Genomic DNA, 27,775 nt, shown 5'->3' with positions numbered 1-27,775 from the left:
AAATTTGTTGAAAACAGAATCGTATTTTTTATACAACTTTCCTTTATTCACTGTATATGATTAAAATAGCAATGACTGGAAATAAGTTCTAGACTTTTTCAAACATAGTGAATTATATTAATCAAATGGTTTAGTTATCTAATGGATTACATCATTTACATTTCTCTTGAGCATTGCCTTTTTTCCATAAGAGCGACTGTGTTATGAAAACAGTTTAAGAATATGGAGTTGCCAAACAATGCTGCGTTTAAAAGCAAGTTAAGGTTAGTCGACAAAACTGACTGAGCTATATTAATCAAATAGTTCAGTTTTCTAGTGGATTGTATCACTTGCATTACTCTCGAGAATTGCATCTTTTCAAGAGGAACGACTGTGTTATAAAAACAGTTTAAGAATGTGGAATTACCAAACTATGTTGCGTTTCAAAGCAAGTTGAGGTCAGTCAACAAAACTGACGGTTGTCTCTGAACGAAAGTTCTATTCACCCGCGGGCGCTCCATGCTTTCTCGGATCAGACTTGGCGAATATTCTGACACCCGGTTCGTTATAAATCGCCTGCACCACAGCGAACGATTCGCTTCCTGTGATGTTGTGACCTCGTTCTCTTAAGCCTTCTATTACGTCATCTTGAATGCGATAGATCCCATTGTGTTCATTTTCATAAAAGACTCTCTGATCAGGCACCAGTTGTGTGTGCAGTCGTGGTTTGTTTACCGCCTCAGACAAGTTATCACCAAACCAGAGTTTGTTCATTAACACCTGCCAAAGCAACAGTATATTTTTGCTTTAATTTTCACAATATGTACCATATATATTCAGTAGCGAAGTACAGCCGGTTCGAATCCGCAGTGGATAGGGGAGGGGGTGGGGGGTAGGATGAGTGTCACTCACTTAAAGCTCCGACCTACGTTGTTAGCTTTTCAAAAGTAGCTGCTTCCTCTTTTCAGCGTGGAAGAAAATAATACCTATATTTTATGTTTCCTCGTTTTCGCGTTATTTTCAGCTGTTCACTTCAAAGAGAAGAATTTGCTACCTTTCTATAACATCAAGAAATGGTTAGATATTCTAGTCTTCTCGGATAGGGACGAATAAATGGAGGTCCCGTCTCCTGTAGGGTTGGGGGCAGGAGACGTTAATTTCCCACGCGCGAGATTACTGTGTGATGGATGTCCTCCCGTGGGTGGGATGGGTGGGTTTACTGGGCCCGAAGTAATTGGCGCAAGCTGTTGCGGTGTCCCTGCCGGTCGGCGAAGCTTAATAAATTCTAAAACGATGTGTCTATCCTTTTGAAGCATTCTGTTTTGTTGTTAATACCCAAAACGCACCGAAAATCAGGTGATAGAAGCGACAGTGCGTGACACAAATTTTCCTCTTTCACTGAGGCTTAGGAGGAGGATAAATTCAACCACTAATAATTGATCTGTTTCAAGCCTCAGTTCTGATCGAGTTAAATCCTCGTCTCTACAAAAATGTTGGTAAATTTTAGCAGTTTCCCAAAAATCCTCATTATCAATTGCTGTTACACTACATTATAGTGTTTACAGCCGCGCGACAGTCCTACTGCGGACGCATACGCGCCTGCAATGTTGACGTTCCGGCAGCATGCCAACGGACGAGTAGAAATCAAGTGGAAATACTAAGTACTTGGTTATGAAAATTTCTTTACACGTTCAGTTTGTCTTGTCAGTAGTCAATTGTAGTTATAACTGCAACAAGTGTCTACGTAACTGACTTAAAACGATTTATTTTTGTTCAGTTCAAAGTAAAATGCCACTTGTTCTCGCACTCGCCACGTTTTTGAATGACAAACTCTTTGAAGTTCTAGTTTGTAAGAATAGCGGACAGCCCACTTCGTTGCCTTACTTCGAAGTGTAAAGTCTGAAAACCATGAGTTCGAATATACCAGCGGAGCAAAACTCGTTAAAACTGTTTCATTGTTGGGGTATATCAAACTAACATCGGTGTCTTCATTAACTTAGTTTTTGTCCTGATGAAAACATATTTATCAAAGAATAAGCTCGGGTGTGCGTGCGATGTCTTAAAGAAATGCACGGGCTAGAACTGAGTTGACCCTTTGTTTGGCAAATTTAGACAATTATGCAATGAGGACAATGTAATTTATTGTAGTGAACGAGTCCTGAAATGATCCTTGGTTTCCTTCTGAGCAAACTGAGCACTGAAATAAATAGCACCCTGAATAAATTCGTGTGAATTAATATCCGTTGGCATTTATAAATGCGAATATAATTTTTTTTATCGTTCACCTTAAGATGATTCCTCGGTATTGCATTTCCCATTCTGTTATTGCGCATAATAATAAACGTAATCAGGCGAATATAAGCGCGCGCACTTCCGTGTGAATGGAACCCGTCAACACCTATAATCATAATACAGTTCTGGGAAAATCTGTTTCTTTTTCTGGAAAATCCATACCAAAGAGCTTTACCATTAGGATAAAGATATGTAATGTGCTTGTCCATGTGTTTCTCCGCCATCTTTACCTCTCCTCTCTAGGGATAAAGTTGGGTAGGGTACTCACCGTAAACCTCCTACAATGCTTATCACCCTATATAAGCCAAATCGCTGAGATTCAAGGAGCATAAAAAAAAGGGGATTGGACGTACCAGTGACACAGCTGTGGTTATCATTTTCCCACCAGAGGCACCAATAACAAGCCGAACTTTTCCGTCGTTATCGGTAAAAATGGTGGGACACATGGAGGAGAACGGTCGCTTGCCAGGCTCAGGAAAATTGAATGGTGAAGGAGAAATATCATCCACTATTTCGTGACCAGGAATATCAAAATCTGCCATCTGATTGTTGTAGATAATGCCTGTTCTGGTGGATCGATATTTAGCGCCAAATCTGTTTGAGAAAAAAAAAGTAACGTCACTACTGTTAGAGAATCCCATTTCAATGAGGCTGAGCAGTAACATGATTATTTTTGGCTTTGGTTCCTAACACCTTCCTTGCAAGTTGTCATCTTCTTACGAAAACCATGGCGGACTCTTTTTCATCTTTCCTGCGGCTTAACCATAATAACTAAAAACTCCATGATATTGACAACTCTTCTCAAACCGAGCGAGTTCGACTGCTTCCAGTGGTTATTATCGTCGAAAGCAGGAACGTTGAGAAGTCATCCTTCGTAAGCCCTCAGTTATGGTGAACTCGAGGTCCACTGGTGCCACCCGTACTTCCAAATGATTTTTATAAGTCAACTCACCTCATATTAATAGTTGTTGTCACAGAAACTGCGTCTCCATTTAGGGCCAGTACAGCCACGTGTGTCGTACCGTAATCAGCATTCGAAAAGGAATCCGCGTAATACGATACATTCTTATAAGTTTTGCTATCGCGTATTCTGTCACGTAGGTCATCCCCTCTTTTTGGATCCAACATTTTTTTTGCATTCTTTTGAAAATAAAAAATGATAACGATGAAAAAAAAAGTAATTGTTTCTGTTCACTTATCTTTAATCTTGGATTTGTTCGAAAATCGTGTTAAACAACTTGCGCCACCTGCTAGCCAACCATATGCAAAGCTGAATCAAGACAAAAGCTTTGGTCTTCTGGATGAATAGAATTCGATTTGGTCACCGATGTTTTCTTGCAGGCCGGCTATTTGTCTTTGCCATACGTTAATATTTGGTTCCTTGTGAATCAATTCCAATTTTGATTGCATGGCCTTCATAATATGCCCTTTGCAACTAGCGATCATACAGCAAGACTTGTACCATGTCTGAGAACAAATTAATTGTGCATTGAGATATTAAAAAAGGAAGGGAATTTAATACCATAATGGATGTTAAAGGTGCATCATTGCTCTCCACAGTGGTAGCTATCTGGAAAGCGAGGATTTGTTACTTTGGACCTTCACTGGTTGTGGTTTGACAAGCGTCAACCAAACAGCTGGTTAGACAAAAGTTAATATCACCTACCTCTACTATCTCGGGGTTACGCTTGGGATCTCCGAGCAGACTGCGCCATGCATAGCTGAACTTAAAGGATTCAATAATTCGGTGATACTTGAGCACGGTGGCGTTCACGTCATCACGAGCTGACGATGTCATGTTGTACCCTACAATTCAAGCATTCTACATTAGGAAGCTGGTTTATAAATCTTTCGAGTAGAATCTCACTTATGAATAAAGGCTGATAGTTTCGAAAGAAACTGTTTGGGGCTGCGTCGGTGGGAGTAACGAAATAATTTGGATATATCAACAAAGTTGAAATGGTAAATTGGCCACCGTAACGATTACAAAAGCTGGCGTTTCGAGCGTTAGCCCTTCGTCGGAGCGAATAGAGGAATTGTGGGTTGTGTGTGCTTTTAAAGGCACACACGGCTTGATATAGATGCAAGTTATATTAAGACGATGAGTCAAGCAAAACTGCATTTAAATGTATTTTTATCTGTTTGATCCTCATTCAGCTCCAGCGAAGCTGAGGTCGCCCTTGCTCATTTCCAACAGCCTCAGGATACTTGCCGAGTGATGGCGGGTTTTCAATTCATTCAAAACACAAGAAATAAACGGCGGAATAATTTAAACATTGCACAGAGCACTTAGAAGGGGAACTTTCTCTATGCTTTCGGAGAGTCTTCGTTATAAGAAAGGTAAACAGTTGTTTTGTCAACAACCCCTATTACTTACCATTATCATATAAGGAGCAAAATTACTGAATTGTGATTTGTCAAGACAGGTGGCATTTTTTCTTAATTTTTGTAATAGCCCCGGGCAAAATTACTTGAAAATGATTGGCTGAAAATCGCTTAGCAACGGCTGCCAAGGTAAAGAAATTTCTGTTTGTTTTGTAACAATGGCGTCCCGTTTTGCGCGATATCAGTAAGAAAACATTTTGCCCCTTATATTATAAACAAGTAATCACATGGTTCCGAGTAAAATTAAGGATTAATATCACCTGTGTTTTCGGAAGTTGCAGAAATTGCCCGAGTCGCTGCGCGACTCGGGCAATTTAAGCAACTTCCGAAAACACAAGTGATATTAATCCTTAATTTTACTCGGCCCCATGCGATTACCTATACATATCTATAAGCCCCGTGGTTTCTCTTTGGGCTTCCTCGCCACTTTTATTTGTTTTTGTGTGACTGTCTTGTTTTTATCGTTATTTGCATTTTGTGGTAAAATAAAATTCTTCCCTCTAGCTTCCACACATACCTCTCATAATGTTTAAGATAAGTGCTAGTACAGCGCCACTTGTCGGGGGTGGGGTCAGGTACATTTTCATGTTCGAGAGTTTACTCTGGTATGGCTCTCTTATAATCGACGAATAATTTCTTAAATCTCCTTCAGTCACGCTCCCATTGACTTCCTTCATGTCACGCAAAATGTCACCAGCGAGCGTTCCATTGTAGAAGGAGTCAGGATCGTCACGCACTCTTTCCAGAGTCTTTGCATACTTTACGTTCTTAATTTTAGCTCCTTTTTCAACCAGCGTTTTGTCATCAGTAAGGAAGAGCTCACTGAAATATCGAAAGAAGTAGTGATGTCATAAATATTGTTAAGGCTGACGGAGAAGGAAAAAAAAAACTGGTTCCCCTTCCTGCGAAAAATCAAACCTCATGCAGACGTCGCCATTTCATTGGCAACTAATTTTATATGGTCCCTCCTTTGTACTCTGTTTGCAACGACTGATTTCCCCTCCGTTCACACTAAAAACCATGTGATCCCCCCCCGAAAAAATCCTCTCCCTTCCCTTCCCAGGTGATAAGTAATGACTGGTTCGTCAGATTGTTTTCTTTGTAAGCACAGTGGTAGCAATGCACACAACAGGTTAACGTGTTATTTGTAGTCAGGGCTACTGTAACAATGATTGAGCATGCGATCTGCATTGGAGTCTGGTAATGAAATAGTCTGACCTCAATCCTGGGTCGTTTTCAATATCTTTTTTAATTCCTTTTGTCGTCTTCAGTGCATCATCCACAGCTTCAGTGACTTTAAATCCAGTTTTGGCCAAGTCGATGGCGGGTTGAACAAGGCGTTTCCACGGTAACCGACCATGTTGTTTCCAAGCCTCGTACATACCGCGCACCTCACCGGGAACAGCAATAGACAGACCACCTAAAGTGATAAAATGATCTGGTGGGTGTTTCTGTCTGATTTTCTTTTAACCGTTTAAAGATATCTCGATGAATTGTAAAAACAGTCAAATTAAGGTCTGTCTGGGAGTGGTATGACCGTGTAAACGACTTTTTGCATTTCTACGGTGGACCTTCATCTTCATTGTAATTTTGTGGCTCAAGCCAGTCTTTGTGGAGACAATTTAATTAACTTGGTCTAATAAATTTTATAAGGAAATCTTGTGATAGTTTCCGGCAGTCCTTCTCAAAAGACTTTCCAGGCTGATTTACGCGACACATATGAGAAGTGGGTACCAAGCAAGTAAATTTGTGTTTGTGCGATCAATGAGCTGTGAAAGTAACAAAAGTAACTTGTACAGGAAAGTTAAATATTAAGACGTTTAAACTGATATATCAGAATTGATTAATATGACACATACCAACCAGAGAAAAATATCAACTATGCAATCACCACAACCGTCTTAAAAAAGCGTTACAATTAACCGACAGAATTGACTGACCTTTCCTGGATTTACTTTCGTTGCCCTTAAACATGTTCTTGTCGGCTGTGGCTGGGGCAGTTTCTCTGAAGTCGATGACTGTTGCTTTCTTTAATGTTTGATTGTACACCAACATCACTCCCCCACCTCCTATCCCTGATGAGTGCATGCTGACCACACCCAAACAGAACATGGCGGCGATGGCAGCATCCACTGCGGAACCGTCAGCTTTGAGGGTCTCGTTTCCGATTTCGGAGCACTTTAGTGTATCCGTGGCAACGGCCCATTTATCGTAGACGCCAGATGATTCATCATCAGACGATTCATCAGAGGGGGAATCTCTTATTAAGAAATAAGTCAGAACACCAGTACCGGTCCCCAAAAGTGAAATCGCCCCCATAATCAGAAATATTACGATCTTCCTAAAAAGAAAAAAGTTAGATCAAATTATTGACCTGGATTTAGATCGTATTATAGCTAAACGCTGGCATTTGCCTCAGAAAGGAAACTGAGAGGTCACAATCTGTCACGAGAAATCGTATATCAATGATAAATAAAAGTTCTCATTTGGTGTCCAGTTGTGGCGCTCGAGTTGTGGCGCCCGCTCAGGGGGGCGGGAAGATGAGAGACCCTGGGGACGGGGTTGGGTTGCAACTTGCACAAAATAGGTCTGCAATATGTACATAGTCGGAAATGTAGTTTGAAAACCATCCTACAACTTGAAATAATACAGGAGAAAGGCTAATCCAAAAAAGTGCATCATAGATCAACGTTATAGATAATGAAGATGCAGGAGAGAAGATAAGTGTTGGAAACGTCATATGTCGTCTTTGTCACAACGATAACTTCAGGTGAATAAGATAACAGGCAAAGATGAAAAATAATGGAGTGAGAATTAACAAAAGATCAAAATAGTTGCAAGTCTGTATGTCTGGTTGGCATTACTTTTCTTGCCTCTTTCTGCTATTCCTTGAGGTTGTCAATTTCTTGGCCTTTTTGCTTCTGGTTCCATGCCATTATACTTTTGTTTTCTTTCACTTTTTTGTTCACGGTCCATCATTATAATATACGTGGCTTAAAAATACACTTGATGCCACGTATATTATAATGATGTACTATGTAGAATTTTTATTGTTGTAAATATGTAGAAATCTTACATTAGTCTTCTTGTAATTAGTTAGGAATTTAGTTTTGGATACAATGAATATATGAAGTTCATATATTTTGAACTGCGTTATTAGATACGTATGATGCACGATCCTCGCAGTAAAGAGCGCTATTTGTGCAATAGCGAAAATCAGACCTGAAAAAGATCAGGCCTGTACGGGATTCGAACCACTGACCTCTGCGATACTAGTGCAGCGCTCTACCAATTGAGCTTTGAACCAATTGAATTTAGTTTTATTGTATTTAGTTAGGAATTTAGTTTTATTGTTTGTACACGACCACACCAGCTTTTGCTTAATTTTTTATAGTGTTTAAATAAATGCTGTTGTTGTTGTTGTTGTTATTGTTATTCAAAATTCAAGTTATTAATTCAAGTTTTAACAAAAAAAAATAATTTCGCGATCACTTTTTAGACAATGGCGTCATTAACGTATTTTACTGCATGCCAAGTCTTCACAAGGCCTGCGTTTTCGATCGTTCTTTGTTCTTCGGACGAGGAAAAAGGAGCAGGGTATCAGGGTGGTTAACTGTCCAACCGGAAACAAACTGATTTGAATTTACCCAATATCCATGCACTTTTCACTTGGCTAAGACAAAATTCACATTAAAAAATTCCGTGTAACTTACATAAAAAAAAGAACGGTAAAAAAAAATAATAAAAAAAAAAATAAAAAAATTGTTGAGGCGGATTCTTCAGCGTTTTCTTAATTCCTCATAGGTGTTCGATGTTCGACCATGTTCATGGGGGTTCGATTGTTCCTCAGGCCGGATCCACGGGTAACTTCGGAGTATGTACAGAGCTCGTACACCACTCGGAAAATCTTCGGAGTTGTTTTAAATTAAAAACAGTCCTTGAAAAATTCAGGGATCTTTGGGTAACTTCGAAAACCCTCAGATAATCTTTGGTTAATCTTCGGAGTATATCCGGAGCTCGTACGCTCTTCGGAAAGGTAAGGTAAGCTGGAAAACTCCTGCAAGGTCTGTTGAGGAGGACTGAGGGAGGCCTGTCTCTAACGGAAGAGCTTATCGCTTTCATTAAAAATTTTTATTTTCAATAAAAATATCAGATCTACAGCCACAGCATCAGACTTTTTCCCTGACCAGCGAGGTGTCTCACGTAGCCACAGCAATGGGAGGGGCTGGCCAAAATCATCTTTTTGGATACCCAGGGCCGTTACCCCAGTCATTTACGACATCTACGTTTAGCCAAAGGCTGTCCCCGGCGATGTCTTCTACGCAGCAGCATTCGTTTAGGGGTATGCGTCCACTCCAACCATCCGTGCCCCAAGGTTTTCCTTTACCGCCGAAACCTATCATTCCTGAATCTTCTAATCCATTCTTTTAAATGAAGCTAAAAGGAAACATCTCAAAATGTAACGGATGTGAAGGGAGCTTTCAAAAAGACTCTCAACCTGTTGATAGCATGGCAGTCATTGGACGTTTAGAAGTGGACTGGTATCCAAATCTGTACTTAGATGGCACAAAATGTTGGAAGTTGGGAAGAGCACAAAGAAGATACTACCATATTAACGCAGCATGTCTGTGCACACGTGGTCCCTGTTTCCATACAGGCCACTTGCAAGGTCTGTTGAGGAGATCTGAGGGAGGCCTGTCTCTAACGGAAGAGCTTATCGCTTTCGTTACGCAGTGCTTTCCCGGAATTGTAATTGAATAAATGGTAGACTGACTAAGGCATTGCTATATTTTCTTTGTACCCTCTTAATGGATAATCGAGGTCTCGATGAAAGGGACGCTGACCATGTTAACCTATAACTTGACGAATAATTTGCTGTTTATCATTTAGTTTCACGGCCGTTAAAAAATAGATAAGTTAATACTTAAAAGTAAACAAAAGATGAAATAAAAAAATCGATAAAAAACAAATGAAGCCGGGAGTTCGATTGTTCCTCGAGGATTTCCGGGTAACTTCGGAGACCCTCGGATAGTTTTCGGTTAATCCTCGGAGTATATATTCGGAGCTCGTACACTCCCGAAAAATCTTGAAAAAAGAAAAACGAAGAATTGAAAAACAAGCCTTCAAAAATTCAGGGCTCTCTGGGGGGGTGAACTTCGGAAATCATCGAATAATCTTCGGGTTAATCATCGGAGTATATTCGGAGCTCGTACACTCTTCGGAAAATTATCGGAGTCGTTTTGAATAAAACTGAAAAACAGACGTTGAAATATTCCGGCGGAATTCCGGATTCCTGGTTTTCCAGCTTACAGATTTCATATTACGCATAAGTGCGAAACATTTTTCAACTAAAAGCTCAAATTATCTTTGGAATCGCTTGACATTCTTGAGAAATGTTTGGTATTTTTAAGAAGTTTCAAAGAGCCTTTCGGTGAAAATTTTAGGAAAACTTATGACTGCCGAGCATTTAGTCTAACTTGAAACCGTGGCCGGCTGCCGGGGATTTAGTTACAGACCTCGTTACAGCGTATGATTTTTACTCGGGCTTTCCGAAGGAAACGCCCGAGGTATAAATTCGGCTGTGTTTTTAATTTTTTTTTTCAGTCGCAAAACGAAGTTCCACTACAGCACATGCGTACAATGTAAGCGCATGCGTAAAATGAACCCTAAAGCGCATGGTTTAAAGGAAGAAAGCAAATGGTTGCCTTCGTGGACAATTCCTTGCTTGATGTACCCAAACGAAATTCGATGGCTATTACGCCCAATGTATATACAAAGTCACACACCGTTCGCGGAAGAACTGCACTAAAAGTTGTGGAGGGATTTGGGAACGAGTCGTTTCGCGAACTTTGCGACAGATCAATTTACGAGCGATCCTTTATCAGTGAACCTTTTATCGAGAAATATCAAGCGAAACCTGCTATATCAAATGAGTTATGTCATATTATGTTTAAATGTAAACACAACCTTGTATTTAGACGTGATCGAGAACCCAGTAGAATACCAGAAGCTACTTTGAAACGTCTCAGAAGAAAGGGCAGAAAACTGAAGGAATTTGTTTATGTGCGTATTCGTCCAAGCATATGTACTGAAGTCCTCTTGGCTACGTCGTTATGTGATTTAGAAGAGGTAAAAAGAATATTTGTAAGTTTAATACGAAGAGGGTAAGATTAAATAAATGTACAAAACATGATAAGAAGTATTTGTTGAATTGTTCAGAGAGGATATATCAGAGGACAGTGAAATTGAAGTATAGAGCAAGGTGGTATTTATCAATGTTTTCTTGTAATAGACCCTTGTGTCTTAACAGGAGTCAGACACATGCATCAAACTATTGAAAATTTCAACTGAGTTCAGATGTTGAGAAAAATCCTGGTCCTACTCCAATGTACATTGACCCTAGCAAATTAATAATGGCACCATATAGCCAAACTAATGAGTTGCTATTTGGACAAAATTCAGGACAACAATGTGTTGCAATGAGTTTATGTCCTTTGATTTACAATAACAAAGAAGGAATCAATTCTGCTAATGATCTCTTTTCAATAATGAGTATTGGAAATAAGTTGTATTCAAGTTTCTCTCAGTTAACCAGACAACCATTTTTAATGCAGACAGAATTACCCACACTTTTAAATGTGTTCAAGACTGAAGAGCCTTTCAATCACTTTTATCCGAAAATTTCAACAATTTTGTCTTGACAATAAGATGTACTGCAGTTGCTATCTATTGTAAAGGTAATGTGGGCTTAAAAATATTCTATTCTTGTGCAAGGGATATTTATTGCAGAAGCCATCCTCAAGGTACATGTGTGCTGCTTGAGGTATCATCATTGAATAGCTTAGTACATTATTTTCAGAGTATACATAACAATGATATATTTGAGTTGAAAGGGGTTAAAATTAACAAGAGTTCAAAATAGTACCCTTTTTCAGAGTCATGCCTATGAAACCAGAAGGTTCAGTGTGAGTTGTGCTGTGGCTGTCTATTCACTCTGCTACTCCCACAGGTAGCCCAAGCTCTGTCACAGGCTCTTTCACAGTGAATAATTAAAGAGTTAGTATAGTGCATGGTTTAGTTGGACTTGCTTTTGAGCTCCGTAAATGAAAAGTTGTGTGAAATAATCAAAGAAATAAAGTCTTACCTTCGTATAGAGTAGTCTGTGTTGTTCTCCTCGCGATTTGAGGCCGCTTTGATGTGTTTCAGCTTGACGCCCTAAATTACCGTGCATAAAATACGGGACGATCGGAAACTTCTGTTGACACATGCTCGCCAAAATCGCTCAAAAACAACACTTAAATAATTTTCCGTAGAATCAAAACTCGGCAGCATGAAAGCCAAATAGTTTCCCTTTAAGTTCACCGAAAAAAAGCCCACAAAAGTCGGTTTGTCGAGCAACTAAACCAGCGAGAATTTCCAATTAACGGCCGTTCCGAATTCTTCTAATGCGTGGAAGGAACTTCTTGTGCAGCTGAGAGACCGTTAATGCGCGGTCAACCAGGAACCTAGTCAAATCTCTCTCAACGGGTCCTCCCCATAGTCTTCTAACACCAACTCTTCACACATACTAAGGTACCCCGGGTAAACTCATCGACTTGACTAGATCGTCGATACTGTCCATCTTCACTGTTTTCAATGGATTTTTACAAATATCCTCTTACCCGGGGTACCTTGTTAGAAGACTACGGGGAGGACCCGTTGAGAGAGATTTGACTAGGTTCCACGTTGACCGCGCATTAACGGTCTCTCAACTGCACACAAAGTTCCTTCCCTGCATTAGAAGAATTCCGAACGGCCGTTAATTTGAAATTCTCCCTGGATTGGTTGCTCGAAAAACCGACTTTTGCGGGATTTTTTTTGGTGAACTTAAAGGGAAACTATTTGGCTTTCGTGCTGCCGAGTTTTGATTCGAGGGAAAGTATTTAAGTGTTATTTTCGAGCGATTTTGGCGAGCATGTGTCAACAGAAGTTTCCGACCTTCCCGTATTTTATGCACGGTAATCTAGGGCGTCAAGCTAAAACAAATCAAAACGGCCTCAAATCGCGAGGAGAACAACACAGACTACTCTATACGAAGGTAAGACATTATTTCTTCGATTATTTCACACAACTTTACATTTACGGAGCTCAAAAGCAAGTCCAACTAAACCTTGCACTACACAAACTCTTTAATTATTCACTGTGAAAGAGTCTATGACAGAGCTTGGGCTACCTGTGCTACTCCGTAATAAAATCATGTAGTTATTGGAAATCAAACACCTTATCTAATGTTATTCAGTATGGCAAAAGATTATATGAAAAATGAATTGTTGAAAATCTTGTGAGAAATAATGGTGAATGCACAGGGTTTTTGATGTGGTTTTCAGTTTTTTGTATGACATGTATTTTTAAACCCACAAAAAGGTCAAAATATGTGTATTCCCTCTTGGTATTTAATGAAGGTCAAATGCCTCTTATTGAATATACTAAAACTGTAAATAGCACTACTTCTCTTGTTGGGGCCATGAACAATATTCAATATTTAGAGATTTTCTATTAAAAATATTATGAACTACTGAACATTAATATTGCTTCAATCTACTGATTTCTGACAACTCCCTCTGGGTGATCATTTGGCAACAAACTATGACTCGGTACCAATAATAGATGAAAAATTCCCTTCTCCTTCCAGTTAAAGGCAAATGCATAACCTACTCAAGGTTTGTGAAAGCCTTGAAAGTCCTTGAATGTGCTTGAATTTAAAAATAAAAAAATCAAGGCCTTGAAAGTACTTTAATAATTTGAGGACTAGGGCTTGATTTTTGCAATGCTTTTTCTAAGCAATTTTCAAGTTGAAAATAACAGTACTTTCATGGAAAAGCTGAGAAATAATATCAAATGATTTTAAAATTTCTTATGCAAACCTTTCCAAAAGTGGTCCTTCAATTTTCTAAAACTTGGCCTTCAAAGTCATTGAAAAGTCCTTGAATTTCAACCCTTGGAATCTGTAGTAACCTACTCCTATATAGTAATATATTATTTTGATTGTTATCTAGTACCATAACATTCATTACACTCCAGCAAACAAAAATAAACACAAGTAGACTTATTCGTGACCGGCAAAGACGGAATTGCGTGACGACAGTAACAAAGACAATATGGCAGTCCCCTAAAGATAACTTCAGATGTGCGATATTGAAAGCCCGAGTTCACGCAGCTATGCGTCTAGTTTAAGGTTTTGTTTGCAACAACTGAAAATAGCACTAGGTTGTGAGTAAGGTACGCAAACAGTTTTACTGCCATCAATATCAGATTTGCTTAGTAACGAAAGTTCAGTTTTGCCCAGGGTAATCTCAGTTTCGCTCAAGATAATTCTTGTCCGTTGAAGTCAACAATCAACACCGTACCAATTATATCCATGCATAAATTTGCATACACATACGTGGCACCAAAAATAAGAAGAAACGGAGGGCATTTTACAGCTCGTGCGCTTAGTCCGCAGGAGTAATAATGAATAAAGAAACCAAGTTTTTTTTTTCGGTGAAATGAAACAGATTTTTAAAGATTGCGTCGCATTTATAATTTTTTGGTTACAATGAATATATGAAGTTCATATATTTTGAACTGCGGTATTTAGATACGTATGATGCACGACCTCGCAGTCAGAACGCTATTTATGCAATAGCTAAAATCAGACCTGAAAAAAATCAGGCCTGTACAGGATTCGAACCACTGACCTCTGCGATACTAGTGCAGCGCTCAACCAATTGAGCTAACAAGCCAACTGGGAGCAGGCCGTTAAGTTGATTCGTAATAAACCCGTGAAAGTGATAAATCAGATACAATGAAATATATGAAGTTCATATATTTTGAACTGCGGTATTAGATACTTATGATGCACGATCCTCACAGTCAGAACGCTATTTATGCAATAGCGAAAATAGTTCAAAATATATGAACTTCATATATTCATTGTATCTGATTTATCAGCACGGGTTTATTACGAATCAACTTAACGGGCTCCTCCCAGTTGGCTTGTTACCTCAATTGGTAGAGCGCTGCACTAGTATCGCAGAGGTCAGTGGTTCGAGTCCCGTACTGGCCTGATTTTTTTCAGGTCTGATTTTCGCAATTGCATAAATAGCGTTCTGACTGCGAGGATTGTGCATCATGCGTTTATAATTTTTATCACGCAAACGAAGTAGCGGTTTCTACGTGTGTTACTTGGCTTTGAAATAAAAATTTGAATATGCATCGAATTTTCTTCCCAGGGTCAAAGTACGGACAGATTAATGCTCATCATGGATTATATTCGAAAAGATTCTTTGAAAACCTCGGGGCTTCTCAGAGTCCCATTTTACGAAAACAACGTCACAATACATTTGGAAACGGTGAAGAAAGAAACTGCCATTCAGCTACATGCTAGAGTAAAGACATTGTCATCAAATGGAATAATCACAGCAATCGGTCGATTCATTTAAGGGGCTGTCGCTGTAAATAGGTTACCTTTATCTAACTTCGAATGATCTTCGTTAACCACAGATACAAACGCAATTATTAAACCGGTGCCGATGAATATGATGAATGTGTTGCAAGGATGGAAGTTTTCCGGGAAACATGAGACGCGATTTAGCAGACTACAGCTCTAGCTGGAAAACTGGACTGATCTTGGGGCTGATGTTTATAATTAAGTTCGTGGCACATTTTTGTAGAATATGACATTTTTTATCTTCTGACGTACTCCTCGTCATCACTGGCTGCTCATTTGACGTACGCATGGTGCAAAATGTAAATCGATTGTGGGTAATTAATGCTTTCGAGAAGTTTCCAAACTTGAGGCCGTGTATGGAAATTCATTATGACTGAAACTGCACGGTTAACATTGCATATATTAAAAGTGGAAATAAAAGTTATGCTTACCGTTGTCTACTCATCGTAACTGCCATTTTGCGACGAAAATGTGTCTTGGCCTCCGAAAGAAAGTATAAAACTGAAAACTCGAATCCTTCAATTCGGATTTCCCGGAAACTTAAACAAAACATGCCCCGTGCCCCCCCCCCCCCCCAAACTAGGGCATGTTTTGATCGAGCAGCTTTCAATATGTTGGGAATAAGAGATGCGAGCTCTGTTTAATTAGCTTTTTGACTTGTAAGAGTTCTTTGATGGAAGATGGCATTAAAAGTCTCGATTAAAATTTCAAATTCTTCAGGGGAAATATCTTGCGTGCCTGAGTTTCGCAGTTATTGAATTTACAGTAGACAGAGGTCAAGTTTTTCTAAGAACTGTGGCGGCTTTTTACGCCTGAAAGCAGTTCTCAGAACTCATTCATCCATGTGTGACTTGGACACCAGCCGTGATTGGTCGATATCACTAATTCAATAAACACGATATCTAATAACAATATGTTTTGTTTGGCATATTTTCAACGCGAGATCTTTCCGTTAATACTCAGCCATGGATATAAAAACCTTGCTTGACAATCTTCACGATGAAGTTTCCTGTTCTGTGTGTATAACCACATTTACTGAACCAAAACAGCTACCATGTTTGCACAGCTTTTGCCTTCACTGCTTGAACGGGATCTTGCGAACAAGTGGCCGCTGTGATGCCCTACTCTGTCCCGAATGCCGATGAGAAGTTCAGGTCCCTAACAGCCAAACGGTGTTGTCTACCGCTCCTTCACTTATGACGCACACACCGTTAGCTAAAGGCCTAACACGAATTTAGCACTAGAGCATGTTGTTTTGGAAGGGCTAGTTTTGCTGACTCTGATAAAACTTTCGCAAGGCATTTGCCTAAATCAACTTGATTGGTAATCTTGTTTTTTGCCTTGTGGCTGCTCTTTTTGCAAAGGTTGAAAAGACCACAAAGTTATATTCACTTTCTGCGTTGACCGCCATGTTAAATATCCGTTTCTTTGCTTCTAAAAGTTCTCCATGGATTAAATATTGTTTAAGCGATACTTTCTCGCTTATTGCATGTTAACAAAATCGTTCGGTAATGCATTCCAGTCCTTCACAGTTCCACAAAAAAAGCTATTTCTATAAGTCTCGGTATGTGGCTGTAGTTCGATAACATGACTTGTTCTGAGAGTTTCTTAAATGTCTGCTACGTTTCATAAGATAGTTTGGAAGGGGCAGGCCGCCATGACTATGATTTGCTTTGTGGAATAAGGTTAGCCGCGAGATTGTTCTTCGTACCTCCAGGGGTATCCAGTTTAATTCATTCAATGAATTTGTGACTGTTCCTGGTTCCCGTGTGTAGCACTTTTTAACGAAGCGCGCGGCTCTTCTTTGCACTCCTTCAATCTGTTTGACATGTTTCTTTAGGTGTGGGTCCCAAACGGAGCTGGCGTATTCCACATGAAGCCTCGCAAGGGCTGTGTAGGCCGCTTCTTTCACGCCTTCGGGGCAGCTGCTTAGATTTCGTCGGAGAAAACCAAGTGATTGGTTGGTCTTCATGACTTTGTTATCTACATGCTGGCCCCAATCAAGGTTTCTGGACAATTCTACGCCTAGATAGGAGTGGCGGGCAAAAACTTTCCCCATAAGGACGTAGCTAGACTCAACAGGATTTTGTTTCCTCGATATTGTTAAGACGTGGCATTTGTCGGGGTTGAATTTCGTTTGCCATTTCTGAGAACATTCCTGAAGTGCTGTTAGATCTAACTGCAGTTTATTGGCATCATTATGGGACTTAATAGTGCTGTAGATCAAAGTATCATCAGCAAAAAGACGCATCCTAGCTGTACAATTTTCTCCGAGGTCGTTAATATATAGGTCGTTAATATATATTGCAATGAATATATGAAGTTCATATATTTTGAACTGCGGTATTAGATACGTATGATGCAAGATCCTCGCAGTCAGAACGCTATTTATGCAATAGCGAAAATAGTTCAAAATATATGAACTTCATATATTCATTGTATCTGATTTATCAGCACGGGTTTATTACGAATCAACTTAACGGGCTGCTCCCAGTTGGCTTGTTACCTCAATTGGTAGAGCGCTGCACTAGTATCGCAGAGGTCAGTGGTTCGAGTCCCGTACTGGCCTGATTTTTTTCAGGTCTGATTTTCGCAATTGCATAAATAGCGTTCTGACTGCGAGGATCGTGCATTATGCCTTTATAATTCTTTGTCACGCAAACGAAGTGGCGGTTTCTACGTGTGTTACTTGGCTTTGAAATCAAAATTTGAATATGCATCGAATTTTCTTCCCAGGGTCAAAGTACGGACAGATTAATGCTCATCATGGATTATATTCGAAAAGATTCTTTGAAAACCTCGGGGCTTCTCAGAGTCCCATTTTACGAAAACAACGTCACAATACATTTGGAAACGGTGAAGAAAGAAACTGCCATTCAGCCACATGCTAGAGTAAAGACATTGTCATCAAATGGAATAATCACAGCAATCGGTCGATTCATTTAAGGGGCTGTCGCTGTAAATGGGTTACCTTTATCTAACTTCGAATGATCTTCGTTAACCACAGATACAAACGCAATTATGAAACCGGTGCCGATGAATATGATGAATGTGTTGCAAGGATGGAAGTTTTCCGGGAAACATGAGAGGCGATTTAGCAGACTACAGCTCTAGCTGGAAAACTGGACTGATCTTGGGGCTGATGTTTATAATTAAGTTCGTGGCACATTTTTGTAGAATATGACATTTTTTATCTTCTGACGTACTCCTCGTCATCACTGGCTGCTCATTTGAGGTACGCATGGTGCAAAATGTAAATCGATTGTGGGTAATTAATGCTTTCGAGAAGTTTCCAAACTTGAGGCCGTGTATGGAAATTCATTACGACTGAAACTGCACGGTTAACATTGCATATATTAAAAAGTGGAAATAAAAGTTATGCTTACCGTTGTCTACTCATCGTAACTGCCATTTTGCGACGAAAATGTGTCTTGGCCTCCGAAAGCCTCACGAGCCACAGGTAAACGGAAGTTCAAATATTCGAAAAGGCTGGTGGCTATGGAGTGACGTCATAAACCGGATAAGTTTCCATCATCGCCTTGACATCCTTTTTCGATAATTGCTCGCAGTAATCTGAGTAGTTGCTTGAATTTGTACAATCTCTGTTCCTGCTGGGTACAATGAAGCCTTTTGTTTATTAGGGGCTGGATCGGCCTATTGACATTTGGAGATTGGATTTCATATTAATATGTGTAAGCAAAAGCGGGAATGTTTAGTTTCCCGCGGTCGAGTGCAGTTATGGACCGTTCAAACTTCGAAGGGTTGATTTGCTTCATTCTCCTCCAGATGAGTCAAGGGAATGGTATATCTTAAATTTCAAGAAATGTGGCATAAGAGTCAGCAAGTTTTTTGAAGTAGCCTGTTGGTGGCACATTTTCCAAGCGTTTTGTACGGTCCAGCTTTAAAAAATGGCGGAAGCTTGGATGACCGAAATGTTCAGAACAACAAAGTGGCCATCGCCTCTCTATTTGGAGTTGTTTCTACCATCTTCCGGCAGAAATTCGAAGAAGGAGAAGTGGTGAGATATCTTTGGTTGATCGATAAAATAAATTCTTGATCCTGGATCAAGAAAAGCTTGGCAAACGTTACTTAGCATTTTCAAGCTAAGACGAACCGGGGTAAGTCATAACGTTTATATTTTTATTAAGATTGGAAAAAGTGAGTTTGCTGTCTTATGTTTTGTTGTGAATGCTGGTTTCACGGTGTATCAGAACTCATCTCTGCTTGGCAGGAAAATCACATAATTGGCTGAGTTTGATTTTACGCTGAGCCTCTAAGTCTTCTAGCTATGATCACTTTTTATGGCTACTTTAGGAGAAATTTCGGGTTTGTTTCCTTGATAGGGTCTTGACGGTATTATAATTTATTTCATTTCTATTTTTCTACGATAAAAGATTTAAATCGCCAGAGGGATGCCATTGAGAAAACTGGAATAGTAGTTAATGGAAGATGCTTTAAAGTTAAATTTCCAGGTTATTTGTGTGTGCCAATCTTGACTCTTTATATTTTTTTTATCTTATTATTTTTTATTTTTGCAATGTTTTTATGTTACATGTCTAGCTACGTGATAGTAATTATTGAATCCATTTTATGCTTGGCAGTGTTAGAAAATATCTGGGAAAGTATAACATTTGAGATCTTTGGTGTAGCTATTTTAAATTCAACTTCTTGTTATCCTCTTGTCTTTTTTCATGACAGTTACTCTTGATTACAAAACACTGATAATGCTGCTCAAGCAAAGAGCTGGTGATGCCAAAAAATATATCAATGAACTTTGCAAGCAAGGATTGGACACAGAGTGCTGTGTATTCTGCAAAGTTATTAAGGTAGGTTATACCTGCAATGCTAAATGACATGCATCATAGTGGAATTATACAATAACACAAAACATATTCAGCCTACTGGTATTTGTTATGCAATTTATTTATAATCAATTAGTGAGAGCTTTCTTGGCTTTCTTGACTTTACAGAAAGGCAGACGAAAGGTGTCCATAAAAGTGAACATATTTTATCTGTGGTGAACAGTGATTATATATCTACCATTAGTAGTGAACATTCTATGACTTTAGCTCAGTTAATTCATTTTTGAGTGATACATGCAATTTATTTGTAGGAATGTGCCTCTCCTGATGTTCCTTTTGGGGAAGCCTTTGCTGAGTGTTTCCTAAAGAGCAAAGCAAATATTGGGGGGTAGGTACAACTCTGCATTTCTGCATTGACATGCATAAAAAGTTCCAGCTTGCAGTATGGTATTTCACTTTCTATTGGAATACATGTCTTTAAATCTCACTTGGGATACTTAGTTTGATGGACAGTTGGCATACTGCCGGCCGACAGTTGGCCGACAGACTTTTAGGGGAGCTGTTCTTCACTTTTACCCAGTTACTAGCAAAAATACGGTAAGCTTGGATTATAAAGGTGGAAACTTTATTCACTGTTTTTTTTTCTGTCTGTTTCAGATGGAAGGGGTTAAGACATGACTTGCTCTTTCTCCTTGAAGAGGAGCCATGTGATGTTAATTTGTGTGCTCTGCCTGCAGTGTATGACATTTTAATTTTTAAATTCTGTGCACCCATTGAAGTAAGGAATAGTCAACATTGTATCATTTAAAAAAATCTATTTTCTTGAAGTCTTATCCTGTAACAATATTATTTTGTTTAGTGTTGCCTGGTCACTTCTGAGATATATATTTATTTGTCATATTTCTAAGATTTATATGGCATTCGGCGTAATGCCTGAGAGCTTCTGGGATATAGCAAACTTAGTTTTTCATTCACTGTTAATAGAGGGAAATTATGTCTTTCCTTTCTGGTTCACCCAGGCTGAAGTCCTTCATTCAGAGTAATGCCTGAGCAATTCTGGGATATATAACATACCTAGCTTTTCATTCATGGTCAATATAGGGAAGTGTTGTCTATCCTTTCTGGTTTACACAGGCTGAAGTCCAGGCATTCATAGTAATACCAGAGCACTTCTGGGATTTATAACATACTTAGCTTTTCATTCATGGTCAATATTGGGAAGTGTTGTCTATCCTTTCTGGTTCACCCAGGCTGAAGTCCTCGCATTCAGTGTAATGCCTGAGCACTTCTGGGATATATAACATACTTAGCTTTTCATTCATGGTCAATATAGGGAAGTGTTGTCTATCCTTTCTGGTTGACCCAGGGTGAAGTCCTGGCATTCAGTGTAATGCCTGAGCGCCTCTGGGATATACAACATACTTAGCTTTTCATTCATGGTCAATATAGAGAAGTGTTGTCTATCCTTTCTGGTTCACCCAGGCTGGAGTCCTGGCATTCAGTGTAATGCCTGAGCGCTTCTGGGATATACAACATACCTAGCTTTTCATTCATTGTCAATATAGGGAAGTGTTGTCTATCCTTTCTGGTTCCCCCAGGCTGAAGTCCTGGCATTCAGAGTAATGCCTGAGCACTTCTGGGATATATAACATACTGAACTTTTTATTCATGATCAATATAGGGAAGTGTTGTCTATCCTTTCTGGTTTACCCAGGCTGAAGTCCTGGCATTCAGAAAAATGCCTGAGTGCTTCTGGGATATACAACATACTTAGCTTTTCATTCATGGTCAATATAGGGAAGTGTTGTGTATCCTTTCTGGTCCACCCAGGCTGAAGTCCTGGCATTCAGTGTAATGCCTGAGTGCTTCTGGGATATATAACTTACATAGCTTTTCATTCATGGTCAATATAGGGAAGTGTTGTCTATCCTTTCTGGTCCACCCAGGCTGAAGTCCTGGCATTCAGTGTAATGCCTGAGTGCTTCTGGGATATACAACATACATAGCTTTTCATTCATGGTCAATATAGGGAAGTGTTGTGTATCCTTTCTGGTCCACCCAGGCTGAAGTCCTGGCATTCAGTGTAATGCCTGAGTGCTTCTGGGATATATAACTTACATAGCTTTTCATTCATTGTCAATATAGGGAAGTGTTGTCTATCCTTTCTGGTTCACCCAGGCTGAAGTCCTGGCATTGACTGTAATGCCTGAGCACTTCTAGGATATATAACAAAGTTTCACATAGCTTTTCATTCATGGTCAATATAGGGAAGTGTTGTCTATCCTTTCTGGTTCACCCAGGCTGAAGTCCTGGCATTCAGTGTAATGCCTGAGCACTTCTGGGATATACAAGATACTGAGCTTTTTATTCATGGTCAATATAGGGAAGTGTTGTCTATCCTTTCTGGTTCACCCAGGCTGAAGTCCTGGCATTCAGAGTAATGCCTGAGCGCTTCTGGGATATATAACATACTTAGGTTTCATTCATTGTCAATATAGGGAAGTGTTGTCTATCCTTTCTGGTCCACCCAGGCTGAAGTCCTGGCATTCAGTGTAATGCCTGAGTGCTTCTGGGATATACAACATACATAGCTTTTCATTCATGGTCAATATAGGGAAGTGTTGTGTATCCTTTCTGGTCCACCCAGGCTGAAGTCCTGGCATTCAGTGTAATGCCTGAGCGCTTCTGGGATATATAACTTACATAGCTTTTCATTCATGGTCAATATAGGGAAGTGTTGTCTATCCTTTCTGGTTCACCCAGGCTGAAGTCCTGGCATTGACTGTAATGCCTGAGCACTTCTGGGATATATAACAAAGTTTCACATAGCTTTTCATTCGTGGTCAATATAGGGAAGTGTTGTCTATCCTTTCTGGTTCGCCCAGGCTGAAGTCCTGGCATTCAGTGTAATGCCTGAGCACTTCTGGGATATACAAGATACTGAGCTTTTTATTCATGGTCAATATAGGGAAGTGTTGTCTATCCTTTCTGGTTCACCCAGGCTGAAGTCCTGGCATTCAGAGTAAGGCCTGAGCGCTTCTGGGATATATAACATACTTAGCTTTTCATTCATTGTCAATATAGGGAAGTGTTGTCTATCCTTTCTGGTCCACCCATATTGAAGTCCTGGCATTCAGTGTAATGCCTGAGCGCTTCTGGGATATACAACATACTTAGCTTTTCATTCATGGTCAATATAGGGAAGTGTTGTGTATTCTTTCTGGTTCACCCAGGCTGAAGTCCTGGCATTCAGTGTAATGCCTGAGCGCTTCTGGGATATACAACATACTTTAAGTTTTTTCATTCATGGTCAATACGGGGAAGTGTTGTTTATCTTTTCTGGTTCACCCAGGCTGAATGGAAGTTCTGCTATTCACAGTAATCCCTTAGTGCTTCTGGGATACCTAACATTCTTATTTTCTTTGACATTCACAGGTTAATCAAGGGAAGTGTTGTCTATCGGCCTTACTGGTTCACCCAGGCTGAAGTCCTGGCATTCAGTTTAATGCCTGAGCGCCTCTGAGATATTTGACTTACTTAGCTTTTCATTGATGGTTAATATAGGGAAGTATTGTCTATCCTTTCTGGTTCACCCAGGCTGAAGTCCTGGCATTCAGTGTAATGCCTGAGCGCTTCTGGGATATACAACATACTTTAAGTTTTTCATTCATGGTCAATACGGGGAAGTGTTGTTTATCTTTTCTGGTTCACCCAGGCTGAATGGAAGTTCTGTTATTCACAGTAATCCCTTAGTGCTTCTGGGATACCTAACATTCTTATTTTCTTTGACATTCACAGGTTAATCTAGGGAAGTATTGTCTATCGGCCTTACTGGTTCACCCAGGCTGAAGTTCTGGCATTCAGTTTAATGCCTGAGGTTTTCTGGCATATATAATGTGAAGAAATTCTTGTGACGCAAACTTTTCTGTTATTTGAGCTCTTCATCTATATCTACAGCAGAGCGACAGGAATAAATAGTCGTTTGAGACAAAAATTTGAAAAACAGCTTCATTTACTGTTAAAAGTCGCCCTGCAAACCGCGACGGGAAGAGAACATCAAAACAAAAAATGCTGCCAAAAAAACTCAATAAATAACACAAGGCAAAACACTGCTGGTACATTTCTTTGCGAAGCTAGATCGTGAAACTCTGATGCGACGTTTTTGTAGGGCGTAAGCACACGACGACGATTGATTTCCTGACAAACTGGGTAATATGAGATAATATAAAGTATGAAACAACACGAAGTAACGCGCACAGCCTCAAGTGATCGATATACCGTATTTCCTTGAATAAGTGCCCACCCCTTGGCCATTCAAACTTGTAACTCTGAATAAGCGCGACACCGGAACCCTTTCTTTTTCAGCTTTCATAACATTTTAAACTTTTACTACCTTAGATGAATATGTTGGGAGAGATTCTTGCTTTAAGAGTTATATTACGCCGATGCATTATCTTTCCTTTTTATATGGCTGGCTTCGCAAGCGGTGCAAGATGCAGCGAATTCTGTGAGCTGATTGGCTATTAACCCTTGCTTATTTTTCGTTTTCTGCGGTGGCCAGCGTTGCAGCCATTTTGTCTTTGTGTAACCTGCAGGCAAGCTCTCGCTTGGCTCAGGTTTGAGTTTTCCTGCTTGGTCAATAACGCATTACTGGATCTACCGCGCTCTATGTTAATTTCCAAACCACTCTAGCGCACAGCGCTTGACTCAGTATTTAAAGTTGGTTTTTCGGAAAAAGTCAACGTCCCACCCCTCTCAAGAAGCTTTTAGAATATAAAAATTCAAGGACTTTCTAAGGATTGGTTAAATTCATTGGGGGACTTGCCCTGAAATTAACAGACTTGCAAGACAGTACGAACCCTGTTAAAGTTCAAGGGAGTTTAAACTTGTTCGTAACGTGTCATTAAACGAAAGTTGGTCTTTGTCTGTTTAAAAGCTTTGTCAGCTTGTTCAACATCTATCTTGATTTGAAAACAATTATTATTACTCCCAGTCTCTGTTTATTCACGATTTTAATCATCGTTGCGGAGGAGGTAGCGCAAAGAGATTTTCAACACCAGTGCGTTAATCACATCGTACCTATAATGTCTGTAATCTCTCGCAACTATCTAGAGGATTCCGGCACCAATATAGGTCATATGAAGGCCAGTGACAAAGAATCTTTTGTGTACTGCATGAATATCGTTTAAAAAAACTGGAACAGTGTGTAAACTATAAATGCGACATAAAATATCAGTGAGAAAAAGCCGCCATGTATTGTGGACTCTGCGTTAAACAGCAAAAGAAATTATAGGTTGTAATACGCCGAGTTTATTCCCAATAACTGGTAACCGGATGCTCAAAAATTACAGCACCAAGCGTCAGCTGTCAAAGATTCCGAACACAGCGGAAAAAAAGTCGTCGGTTCTGGAATTTACTTTGTTTCCGATCCGAAAACAAAAATCTGGTAAAATTGATTAGAAAACAAAACACTCAGGCCGCCAGTTAAATGTCGTAGTAAATAAGCGTCGCAGCCTATGTCAGTATTAATGAAGTTAACTAAATCCGCAAGCATTGACTAAGAAATGTTTCTTCGACGTGACTGCAACTGCCGCAACACACTCCGGGCGAGCGCTTTGTCTTGTCACTATTTTTAAGCGCCGGCCATGTACACTTTTTTCGGATACGGCTTCTTTAATTACCTTTTCACGCCATAGGATGATGACATGATTGTGTAAAAGTTGACGCCTCTATCAGATTAGGAGCGAAATACGATCAAAAATTTTACCCAAGCAAGCCACTGGTATCCAGCAGAGAATGCGGACTAAAAGTACGGATTCTCTGCTGGATACCTAGACTTTTTTTGGTTGCTAACGGCGTGAGGCTCGTTATGAAAAACCTTGCTTGACAATCTTCACGATGAAGTTTCCTGTTCTGTGTGTATGACCACATTTACTGAACCAAAATAGCTACCATGTTTGCACAGCTTTTGCCTTCACTGCTTGAACGGGATCTTGCGAACAAGTGGCCGCTGTGATGCCCTACTCTTTCCCGAATGCCGATGAGAAGTTCAGGTCCCTAACAGCCAAACGGTGTTGTCTACCGCTCCTTCACTTATGACGCACACACCGTTAGCTAAAGACCTAACACGAATTTCGCACTAGAGCATGTTGTTTTGGAAGGGCTAGTTTTGCTGACTCTGATAAAACTTTCGCAAGGCATTTGCCTAAATCAACTTGATTGGTAATCTTGTTTTTTGCCTTGTGGCTGCTCTTTTTGCAAAGGTTGAAAAGACCACAAAGTTATATTCACTTTCTGCGTTGACTGCCATGTTAAATATCCGTTTCTTTGCTTCTAAAAGTTCTCCACGGATTAAATATTGTTTAAACGATACTTTCTCGCTTATTGCGTGTTAACAAAATCGTTCGGTAATGCATTCCAGTCCTTCACAGTTCCACAAAAAAAGCTATTTCTATAAGTCTCGGTTTGTGGCTGTAGTTCGATAACATGACTTGTTCTTAGAGTTTCTTAAATGTCTGCTACGTTTCATAAGATAGTTTGGAAGGGGCAGGCCGCCATTACTATGATTTGCTTTGTGGAATAAGGTTAGCCGCGAGATTGTTCTTCGTACCTCCAGGGGTATCCAGTTTAATTCATTTAATGAATTTGTGACTGTTCCTGGTTCCCGTGTGTGGCACTTTTTAACGAAGCGCGCGGCTCTTCTTTGCACTCCTTCAATCTGTTTGACATGTTTCTTTAGGTGTGGGTCCCAAACGGAGCTGGCGTATTCCACATGAAGCCTCGCAAGAGCTGTGTAGGCCGCTTCTTTCACGCCTTCGGGGCAGCTGCTTAGATTTCGTCGGAGAAAACCAAGTGATTGGTTGGTCTTCATGACTTTGTTATCTACATGCTGGCCCCAATCAAGGTTTCTGGACAATTCTACGCCTAGATTGGAGTGGCGGGCAACTGAGTCTAAAACTTTTCCTATAAGGACGTAGCTAGACTCAACAGGATTTTGTTTCCTCGATATTGTTAAGACGTGGCATTTGTCGGGGTTGAATTTCATTTGCTATTTCTGAGAACATTCCTGAAGTGCTGTTAGATCTAATTGCAGTTTAGTGGCATCATTATGGGACTTAATAGTGCTGTAGATCAAAGTATCATCAGCAAAAAGACGCATCTTAGAGGTACAATTTTCTCCGAGGTCGTTAATATATAGGAGAAACAAGAAGTGGCCAAGAACCGTCCCCTGAGGGACCCCTGAAAGAACTGGCACTTCCGGAGAATTGTCCATCAGCGACAACTGACTGGCTTCGGCACGTAAGCCATTGTGTCAGCCAGGTGTTAAGAATACCACGTGTGCCATAGTAGCGCAGTTTCAATAGGAGGCGCTGGTGCGGAACCGACTCGAAAGCTTTCGAAAAATTCATGATTATTAAATGAGTTTGTTCACCTTTATCAAAGGAGCGTGCAATTTCTTCTACTGTACAAATTAACTGGGTTTCACATGACAATTTTTTTTGAAAGTCGTGCAGATAGTTGACCAATACTTGACTTGAATTAAGATGGGACATCATTTCGTGAAAAATAATGTGTTCCATAATTTTACAGGGAACCAACGTAAGAGAGATCGGTCGATAATTGTTCACTTGCCCTCTACTACCTTTCTTGTGTACGCGTACAACGGTCGCTTTGAGCCAGTAAACAACGTAAAATTTTATGACATTCTACCTCACTGGAAAATATTTCATAAGGAACAAAATAGTACAGTCGGTCAATTTTCTACGCAACTCTCACGTGCTTAGACGTTTTCTACGAATAAAATTCGCTTTTAGCTACCTTGGACTTTACCCCCTTGCGTTTCAATTCC

The 27,775-nt window shown here is 39.9% G+C and overlaps 2 protein-coding genes across 5 annotated transcripts; one reads left to right on the top strand and one right to left on the bottom strand.

Moving 5' to 3' along the window:
- Nucleotides 1-3: 3 nt before the first annotated feature.
- On the bottom strand, nucleotides 4-18,551 carry LOC111332385 (glutathione hydrolase 1 proenzyme). 2 transcript variants are annotated; one of them, XM_022937705.2, is made up of 8 exons: nucleotides 18,511-18,551; nucleotides 6,597-6,997; nucleotides 5,875-6,076; nucleotides 5,174-5,478; nucleotides 3,938-4,077; nucleotides 3,224-3,411; nucleotides 2,625-2,865; nucleotides 4-759 (listed from the first exon to the last, which is right to left on the bottom strand). In XM_022937705.2, exons 1-8 carry the CDS (start codon nucleotides 18,534-18,536, stop codon nucleotides 478-480), a joined length of 1,785 nt encoding a protein of 594 aa, XP_022793440.2. In that variant the 5' UTR covers nucleotides 18,537-18,551; the 3' UTR covers nucleotides 4-477. The 2 variants fall into 2 exon arrangements, with proteins under 2 accessions (XP_022793440.2, XP_088599075.1); XM_088742949.1 differs by lacking the exon at nucleotides 18,511-18,551 and adding an exon at nucleotides 15,556-15,709.
- Nucleotides 18,552-18,562: 11 nt separating this feature from the next.
- LOC148717496 (uncharacterized) lies at nucleotides 18,563-24,033 on the top strand. 3 transcript variants are annotated; one of them, XM_088742951.1, is made up of 5 exons: nucleotides 18,563-19,142; nucleotides 19,823-19,950; nucleotides 20,238-20,314; nucleotides 20,584-20,704; nucleotides 23,362-24,033. In XM_088742951.1, the coding sequence occupies exons 2-5, from the start codon at nucleotides 19,849-19,851 to the stop codon at nucleotides 23,410-23,412; spliced, it is 351 nt and encodes a 116-aa protein (XP_088599077.1). In that variant the 5' UTR covers nucleotides 18,563-19,142; nucleotides 19,823-19,848; the 3' UTR covers nucleotides 23,413-24,033. The 3 variants fall into 3 exon arrangements, with proteins under 3 accessions (XP_088599077.1, XP_088599078.1, XP_088599076.1); XM_088742952.1 differs by having other exon boundaries at nucleotides 18,631-19,242; nucleotides 20,584-20,664; XM_088742950.1 differs by having other exon boundaries at nucleotides 18,639-19,242.
- Nucleotides 24,034-27,775: the final 3,742 nt, after the last annotated feature.

Source organism: Stylophora pistillata, chromosome 13, assembly GCF_964205215.1.
Source record: "Stylophora pistillata chromosome 13, jaStyPist1.2, whole genome shotgun sequence".
Taxonomy (NCBI): domain Eukaryota; kingdom Metazoa; phylum Cnidaria; class Anthozoa; order Scleractinia; family Pocilloporidae; genus Stylophora; species Stylophora pistillata.
The sequence above is the reverse complement of the archived record's forward strand: the minus strand, read 5'-3'. Positions and strand labels throughout refer to the sequence as shown.

Excerpts from the sequence above, each read along its gene's own strand:
- LOC111332385 (XM_088742949.1), bottom strand. The coding sequence starts at position 15,677 with ATGTTTTGTTTAAGTTTCCGGGAAATCCGAATTGAAGGATTCGAGTTT. Across the intron at positions 2,866-3,223 it reads ACAACAACTATTAATATGAG|ATTTGGCGCTAAATATCGAT; the intron begins GTGAGTTGACTT and ends TTTCTCAAACAG. Across the intron at positions 760-2,624 it reads TAACCACAGCTGTGTCACTG|GTGTTAATGAACAAACTCTG; the intron begins GTACGTCCAATC and ends TTGCTTTGGCAG.
- LOC148717496 (XM_088742951.1), top strand. The coding sequence starts at position 19,849 with ATGCTGCTCAAGCAAAGAGCTGGTGATGCCAAAAAATATATCAATGAA. Across the intron at positions 20,315-20,583 it reads AGCAAAGCAAATATTGGGGG|ATGGAAGGGGTTAAGACATG; the intron begins GTAGGTACAACT and ends TGTCTGTTTCAG. Across the intron at positions 20,705-23,361 it reads AATTCTGTGCACCCATTGAA|GTTAATCAAGGGAAGTGTTG; the intron begins GTAAGGAATAGT and ends TGACATTCACAG.